Source organism: Microplitis demolitor, chromosome 6 (assembly GCF_026212275.2).
Source record: "Microplitis demolitor isolate Queensland-Clemson2020A chromosome 6, iyMicDemo2.1a, whole genome shotgun sequence".
Classification (NCBI taxonomy): domain Eukaryota; kingdom Metazoa; phylum Arthropoda; class Insecta; order Hymenoptera; family Braconidae; genus Microplitis; species Microplitis demolitor.
Window position 1 is genome coordinate 21306747 of NC_068550.1, and position 8679 is coordinate 21315425.

General features: G+C 34.8%; 2 protein-coding genes across 2 annotated transcripts; both read right to left on the bottom strand.

Annotated features, from left to right (window-relative positions):
• Positions 1 to 2823: 2823 nt before the first annotated feature.
• On the bottom strand, positions 2824 to 3447 carry LOC128668105 (uncharacterized). Its single transcript, XM_053740272.1, has one exon. It carries the CDS (start codon positions 3445 to 3447, stop codon positions 2824 to 2826), a length of 624 nt encoding a protein of 207 aa, XP_053596247.1.
• A 468-nt stretch (positions 3448 to 3915) lies between these two features.
• On the bottom strand, positions 3916 to 6618 carry LOC128668106 (golgin subfamily A member 6-like protein 22). The gene is made up of 4 exons (XM_053740273.1): positions 6333 to 6618; positions 5167 to 5452; positions 4444 to 4917; positions 3916 to 4261 (listed from the first exon to the last, which is right to left on the bottom strand). The coding sequence occupies exons 1-4, from the start codon at positions 6616 to 6618 to the stop codon at positions 3916 to 3918; spliced, it is 1392 nt and encodes a 463-aa protein (XP_053596248.1).
• Positions 6619 to 8679: the final 2061 nt, after the last annotated feature.

The window sequence follows — 8679 nt, forward strand, 5'->3', positions numbered from 1 at the left end:
AACGGTTTTGAATGATGTTGTCTATGGTACCTTCGACCTTAACAAAATCTCCCCAGATAATTACTTTTCTCCCCCACTCTTAAATATCTGTGGTCATAATTCAGGAAGAGAGGGGCAAAAGGGAGTACTTCAGGAAAGACTGAGTTTTTGGCGGCTCGAATAGGGGAAGAAGGGAGGGGGATACTTACTTTTTGTCTCAATATACCACATTTATCGAAAATTAAAAATCTTTAAATTTGAAGCGAAATGCGTCGTGAAAAGAAGATTTGATATTTGCTCTTTTTACCCCTTTTATTTCTGCTTGTTTTGTTCCATGTGTTCGTCATTAATATGCTCCAACAAAAAAAATTTTTATATGGGGCAACATGGTCCCTCTGAAAAATCTACCAAAATTCGGTTATTATTTTATTTCATCTGAAAGCTACTAATTAATAAATTTTTTTCTCTGTGTCCATCTTTGGTTCATTTTACTCAATCCGTGGTTCGATATAGGGCGAATTCTTATACGGCGCGTACCAGGTTTTCAAACTACAAATATTTTTTATTGCAATAAAATTTATTTTACATAATAATCAGTTTGACTTCAAGTAAAGAGTCTCTATGTTTTTATCTCATTCGAAATTAATCGACTGAAATAATTTATTTATTTTTCCGTCAAGCTTTTGAATTAACAGTAGGGAACTTATGAATTCGAATTAAAGCTTAATTGTAATTTAAACTATAAGAGAAAATAAATTTAAACTGGATAATTATTCGGAACTGGTAGTAAAATTGAGGATAACTTGTGACACTTAAGCCAGAAAAATCTCAAGTGAGTAATTACTTACGCTTAAGCGAATACATATTTATTCCAACTTCAAATTTTGAATGTTAATATTTTTCCAGGGGCTTTGATATTTTATTATTTAGGTTGCATTAAAAAAGTTATAAGAAATAAATAAAGGCAAATGAAATAAATTTAATGTGACTGATGTATTGCAAAAAAAATAATTGTTTAATAAAAATTTTAATGACAAGAAATATATGATTTTTTTAATGGAATGTTTATAAATTTTGGTTGGTAAATATCATAAACTTGGTAATTATTTTTTTTATGTCTTATAGTTTTAAAAAAAATCTATATCTTGTTGCTCATAAATTGAATATTTGTAATTGGAGCATCATTTTGAAGATTCATCATTCGCTTCTTCAAATTTGTTTCTGTATAAAAAATTCTTTGATTTTTAATCTTTCAAATTTTATATTATAGTCAAGGGAATGGTTTTGATGAGTCACCATTTCTTGGACATAATTTTTTTTCTACTCTTTATTACTGTGAATTTTTAATTGAAATTCAAACCAAACTATCAAACATACTACAAAAATTTATTTAAACAAAAACTTATAAGGATATTGCGCTTTTGTATAGAAAATACTACTTATTTTTACTGATCCAAATCTTCCCAAATTCTAAATGGCTTTGAAGTTTCGCCATTTCTCCTCCATCACCAAATCTTTTTATCGTCAATACTTATAAGTTACACATTGCGAATTCGCTTTCAATCCTGCGACAAATTTTTTATAAACTAAAAATATTAGTTCGTTCACCGAACTCTTGCGAAATGGGTTTTTATGCCATAAAAATTTTATCATGTATCTTTTATGGTTGATAATAAATTTATGATTTTTAAAGAAAAAAAAAAGTTATTACTTCTGATCAACCTAATAACTTTTTTTGGTTCTTACTAATGTAAACTTTTTTTTTCGTTAGTTCTTTTAACTTGTTTTGTTCATCGACTACAATAAGTAAATTTTTATTTCAAGGCTAACTAATATAAATTTTCTTTATTTATTTTTCAATTCTTTCAGCTAAATTGTATATCAAATATTATTTCTTATAAAATTTACTTGAAATGTATAATCGTAACGATAAAAACTTATTTAAATATTTTTATTTCAGGGCCAACTATATATAAAATAGTTTTATTTGCACAACTTATAGGTCGTATACAAATTTTTACATAAATCATATTTTCATTTGGTAAAATATTCACTTCGTTATATATATTATTTCTTTCTTACTTTTTAACTTCTATAATTTATTTGTTTTTGGCTTCTTATATTTTTAGCACGTCACAGTCTTGGTATCCCGCTTGCACCACGCTCCGTAACCCTGAGTTGACTCTCAAAATTTCTTCAATTCTCTTGAAGACCGTACATAGTTTTATATCAACCTCTCCTTTTAATTTTGCTATCAACTTTTCTTCTACTTTTTTATCCTCTAACCCTCTCCACTCTTCTAGCAGCTCTTTTTCCTTCTCCACCCCTTCATATATTCCTTCACATTTCAGTAGGTGTATCAACGTTTCCTCCTCTTTCCCACACCCTCTACAGCTCCAGTGCCTGTACCCTTTTTTGCCCGCTCTTCCCAAATTTCCACACCTTATCCTCGCCCACATCTCCTTGTCCTCCCCTCTTACATTATCTTTTTTCCAGTAGTTATCTTCTTCTTTCTCTAATCTTATTTTTTTGTACAATGTATTATACGTTGATTTGTTTATTGCGTCTTCAGCCTCCTTTTACGTTCTCTCTCATTTTCTTAATGCCCTCATTCAGCTTTTCCTCTATTTCCTCTACTCCCGCATCCCTGTAGATCATCTCTATCACCTCCTCGCATTACATTTTTTTTAGCGCAACCTTCACCATTTTCCCCCATTTCGTCGGGCACCTGTTCATAATCCCTCTCATTTCTTCTTTCAGTGCTATCCTTGGCCATCTCTATTTTTCCATCATCATACAATCCTTCATATATCTTACTGCTCTTTCTTTTAATATTACTTCCATCTATTCTACTCCCATCTCGTCCCTCCAAATATATTCTGGTGTATCCCTTCTTACTCCTAATGCCATCTTGCAGAGCCTCCTATGCACCCTCTCTATTTCTTCCGACTTTTCCCATCCCCAGACCTCCACTCCGTACAAAGCTACTGTTCTTGCCACAGTGTTCATCAGATACATCCTGTCCCTCATGCTGTTCCTTTTGCTCCTTTTTATCACTCCCCATACTGCATTTGTGGCCTTTTGTGCTTTTTGTGCTAGTTCCTTTTTTTGTTTCCCTGCGCTATTCCTTGTGGTGAAATGGTACCCAAGATATTTAAATTCTTTGACTTCTTCGACCTCACTTCCTTTATACATCCATTTCTTTCCCTTCTTTTTTCTACCTCCATTTCTGCACATTAGAATTTTTGTTTTTTCCACGTTCACCTCCATCTTATTCTCTTCTGTGTATCTTTCCAGCTCTTTCAGCATCCCTCTTAGCTCCTCTTCTGTGTCCGCAACTAGCGCCACATCATCCGCATATTTCATGACATGTATTCGTTGGTTCCCAATCATTGTCCCTCCTCTCTTCTTCTCTTCCATCGTCTTTTCTAGGTCGTCGATATCTATGCCATATAACGCTCCGCTCATCGCACACCCTTGTCTTTCCCCTTTTCTTGTTATAAATTCTTTTGTCTGTCTTCTTTTTCCTACTTTCACCTTACAATATGTTCTTTTATATATTTCTCTTATTATTCTGTGCATTCTCCCTCTGGCCCCCTTCCTCCATACCTTTCTCTTCATTTTTGGTCTCCTGACTGTGTCGAACGCCGCTCTAAAGTCTATGAACCCGATGCATAATTTTCCTCCCTTCCTCTTCATTTTGTTGTTTATTAGACTATTCAATACAAATATGTGGTCCCTTGTCCCTCTTTTTTTCCTGAACCCCACCTGACTTTCCCTTAAAATTTTTTCTTTATCTATCCAGTTATTTAGCCTCTCCGTCATCATAGTTGTCAATAACTTGTACCCTGTATTTAGAAGCGAAATTCCCTTGTAATTTTCTGTTCTTTCTTCGTCTCCTGCTTTGTAAATCGGAATTATCACTGCTGTGTCCCATCATTCTGGCATACTTCCTTCGTCCCATATTCTATTTATAATTTCGCCTATCCATTCAATGACATCTGGTGCACTGTTCTTTATAAATTCTGCTGCCATCCCGTCTTCCCCTGGAGCTTTGTGATTCCCGAGCTTTCTTATTGCGGCTTTCACTTCTCTCCTGCTGAAGTTTTTATCGAGCTTCGGCTCCTCTGATCCTTCATTACTACCTTCTCCTTTCCACGGCTCATTTTCTTCTTCTTCCGATTCTTCATTGCCTTCCCCATTCAGCAGATCACTAAAGTGCTTTTCCCATTGTTTTGCTTTTATGCTGTTGCTTGCAGCTCTTTTCTTTCTTCCTCTGAACCTATTTATGGCTTCCCACCATTTTGTCATGTCTTTGGCGTTATTTATCTCCTCACACCTTTCCATCATCCACCTTTCCTTGCTCTCTTTGATTGTTTCCCTATATTTCTTTCTGCTTTCCTTCAGATTTCTTTTTTTTTCTTTGTTATTATCCTTGATGAATTCTTTGAGCTTCTTCCATACTTCTTTTCTTTTTTTTTACCCTCGATATTGTACCACTTTTTTTTCTCCTTTGTATCTTTGTCCTTCTTTCCTTTCATCACCATCCCCGTTTTTTCAGCCCCTTTTCTTACTATTTCCTTTATATCCTCCCACTCAAGCTCGCTTTTTTCCTCTACTGCTTCTGTCAGTGCTTCCTGCGTTGCTTCTGCATACTCCTGTATTTTTTCTTTCTTCCAGATCAGCTTATTTGCTCCAATTTCTTCCTGCTCTTCCTCCTCTGACATGCAGCTTCCTTCCTTACTCTCTTCCTCATTTCTCTTTACCTTATATCTCGCCAACACTGGTAGATGATCTGACTCTATTCTTTCCACCACTCTTACCTCTATTTCTTGCTCATCGCCTCTGTCCAGCGTTAGTATTAGGTCAATTACTGATCCTAAACTCTCTTCGTCTCCCCCGACGTAAGTTATTTCTCCACCTTCATCTCCTCTTGCTCTATCATTTTATACGCAGAGTCCTAACTCATCACACATCTTTAGTAATTTTTTTCCTTCGCTGTTTACTGTCTTGTCTCTCGATTTTCTTTTTTTCCTCACTCTGCCTTCGTCCTCTCCTGTTACGTTTTCTTCTCCGATTCTCGCATTAAAGTCCCCAATGATCATCACACTTTCGTCCCTGTTTGCACATTTTTCTATCTGCCTTCTTAGCTCCGTTTCTAATTTGCTCATTCCTACATTGTTATACACTGTGATTATACTTTCACTTTCCTTACTTTCTTCCAACATCATTCCGTATTTCCATTCCCTGACTTCCCATTTTGGTTTGCAATTTTTTTTTATCCCAATAATATGACCTCTCTTTGCTCTTCCTCTCTGTTTCTCTCTCGTCGCAGGCTTCGCCCACCATTTGAATTCTTTGCTCAGCCTCTCACATGTTATTTCCACCTTATCTTCCATTACCCATGTCTCCACAAGCACAACAATCTCGTTTTCTTCCATCATTGTGGAAGCTTTTTCTACCTCATTCATACCTGCAACATTCCAAAACATTATTTTCATCTCTTTTCTTGCTCTCTTCCTTTATTTTGGTCCTCTCTCTCCTTGGCCTCTGTTTCTCTTTCTGTACCCACTCTCCACTCCTTTTTCTCATCATTCGCCCACTTTTATAATTCCAATTCTCCTTTTTTTTCATTCCAACACCACCACACCTCCCCAATTTTTATTTTCTTCCCCTCTACTTCTGTTACATTGCCATTACTCTGCTCCCATTTTCGTTTTCTTCTTATCCACCTCTCGACTTCTAACTCTCTACTCGTTTTTTCTTCCCCCACGAACACTCCGGTCCCTTTTATAATCTTCCGTCTTCCCAGAATGTCTCTCTTCTCTTTCTCATTTGCACTCTCGATTATTATCTGTCTTCCTTTCTGGAATTTTACTCTCATCGGCTCAATTCTGAATTTCAATCTCCTTTTCATCACCTTCATTACGTCTTCTTTTCTTCGGTACATGCCATTTTCATAATATATGTGTATGTTTAACCTTTTTTGCTTCCTTTCTTTTAGTTCTTCCTCCAGCTCATTTCCATTAATTTTTTTTTGGCGTTTCTTCAATGAGCTTTTCTTTTTCTTGTCTTCTCCATTCTTCATTTGTTTTGTCCTTCTTATCTTGTCTTTTCCTCGCCTCGCTCACGAATCTTTCCACCTCATTTTCCAAGCTCCATTCCCTCATTTCTTGAACATTCCTTTTATTCGCCCACGCGTTTTCTGTTTCCTTCACTCTTGATCGCTCTCTTTCCTGCCTTCCTCCACTGTTACTCTTTCCTTGTCTCTTTGTGTCGTGACTCTGACTGTCGTGTTGCTTTCCTTTTTTTTTCCTCGGTTGCTTTTGTCTTATTTGGTATGTTCGTCTTACTTTCTTTCTCCTTTTTTATTTTTTCACTTAGCTCTTTAATTACTCTGTCCTTTTCCTTTATGCTTTGTTCTCTTTTACCAATTTCCTTCTCTAATCTTTCTATTTCCTGTCTGTGTCTTCTTTCCTTTTCCACTTGGTCTTCTTTACATTTGCTCCTAATTATTTGGGCCCCTATCTTCGAGGTTTCTTGTCTTGTACATGCCTTTATTTCTTCCATTGATTTCATTATCAATTCTTCAACTTTTGTTTTTACCCTGTCTTCTATCTCTGCGATCAATTGCCACATCTTTTCCTCTGAATTTTTTTCACTATCCTTCATTTCCTGCTTTTGGCTCCAATTTGACATTCCAGTCTGCGTTGCTTGTTCTCTTGTCTTTTTTCACACTTCATCTTTCTGTTTGTCTTTCCTATCATTGATTGTCTCGATTATATCTAACTCTTTCGCCTCTTCATTACTGTCCTTCTCAACTTGCAGACTTTCTCTACTGTTTCTTGCCGGTGTTCTCGCTATCTGAAATCCGGCTCTGCACCAGTCTGTTCCTACCTCATTTATATTGTCTGTGTTTTCTACCTTTTTTGCTTTTGCCTTTATTATATCCATCTGACTAAACACAAATTTTTCTAACGCTCCATTTTTCATACCGTAGTCTCTTTTACTCGCTGAATTTGTACTTTTGAATGTGCGCGGCCTTCCCCTCCTTCTCTTGGTCATCCCGGCGCTTGCGCCATTCGCTTTACCTCTCTCATGTCTTTCCTCGTCACTTGTCATCTCTTTGTATGTGCTGCCCTCTCGTTCCTCGTCACTTTTTTCCTTCGTCTTGTCTCCCGCCAATTCCTCTATGTCCGCCAAAACCCTGATTGCTTTTACCTTTTGGTTTCCGCGTCTTTTGCTTTTCCCGTGCCACAGCTTTTCTTTTTTTTTATTATTCACCTTGTTTGGTGTTTTTCACTCCTACCTTTTTTACTCTAAACTTACTTGCCTTTTCTTTTTTTTTTTTCACTATTTCATTTATTTTTGCACTAGCTACTCTTTTACACGTCTGTTCACTTACACAGCTTACAGCGCTCCTTTCAGGGCCAACTAATATTTATTATTTTTTTTTTTTTATTCTTTCAGTTAAATCTTATATTAAATAAATTATTGTTTATAGAATTGACTTGAAATTACATTTTTCAGCGCTTCATTGTATTGAAAAATACTTATTTAAATGTTTTCATTTCAGGGCAAACTAATATTTAATTTTTTTATATTTTCAGCTAGATCATTAACTAATTAAATTGTTACTTATAAAACTGACATCAAATGACAAATTTAAACTCCCCATTGTAATGATAAAAACTTACTCAATAATTTCTGTTTCAGGGCCAACTAATATTTATTTTTTTATTTTTTTTTTTTAATTCTTTCAGTCAAATTTTAAACTAAATAAATTATTGTTTATAAAATTTATATTAAACGGCACTTTTCAGCACCTTGTTAAAAAGTTGAAAACTTGTTTAAAAATTTCCATTTCAGGAATCAACTAACATGAATTGTTTTATTTTTTTTTTTTTAATTTTTCCAGTCAGGTCGTACATCAAATAAATTATTCTTAATGTAATTGACGTCAAGTGGGACTTCAGCGCCCTATTATTACGACGAAGAGTTTTTCAATCAATCCAATATCAAGGTGAACTGTCATAATTTTTTCTATTTTTATTTTTTGACTTTGATTTCAAGTAAATTATACAAAAAACAACCATACCCATACGTAAAACCATACCAAATTCAAACCGAACGGCTCTTTTCAGCGCCTGGCTCACATGGAGAAAGTTCTTGAGCTTTTGGGGTCCTGTTCATGCAGGGCCCCCCCCCCCAAATTTTTTATACGTCTATTCTTTTCAAGTTTCAAATTATACTAAATAAGCAGTCATAAGATATACAAAATTTTTTTTCCGTACAAATAACATAAAATTTTTTTCTTGCAGAGTATAATTTCCTTAAATAAAATTTCCGAATACCCATAAAACCCATCTTTAACTTTATCCTTTCCCATTGGACTCAACAAATTCATGAAACTTTTTTTTGTTGAATTTTACGGCAATTAGTAAAAAATTTTCTAACCTAGTCTGCAGAATTTATATCTATCATCTCTGTACACAAAGATCAATATATTTATAAACTAAAGTGTGAACTATAATTTAACGAATGTTAAAAAATTGTAATTCTTTGTCAGTCATTTAAAACAATGAAACATTTACTACGAAAAAATATCGGAGCATTGATGTGAGTTAAATGTTACAGAACTTAAATTATTATCCACGAACGTCAATTATAGTGGCCCTAAAAAGAGCCATTTACAACTTA

Bases quoted from the DNA above. Each gene is read 5' to 3' on its own strand.
- LOC128668105 (XM_053740272.1), bottom strand. From the start codon at position 3,447: ATGAGCGGAGCGTTATATGGCATAGATATCGACGACCTAGAAAAGACG.
- LOC128668106 (XM_053740273.1), bottom strand. From the start codon at position 6,618: ATGTGGCAATTGATCGCAGAGATAGAAGACAGGGTAAAAACAAAAGTT. The intron at 5,453-6,332 runs GTAAGACGAACA...GGAATGTTGCAG, and splicing joins AATAAAAAAGGAGAAAGAAA to GTATGAATGAGGTAGAAAAA. The intron at 4,262-4,443 runs GTATGGAAGAAG...AGCCATAAATAG, and splicing joins GGTAAAAAAAAAGAAAAGAA to GTTCAGAGGAAGAAAGAAAA.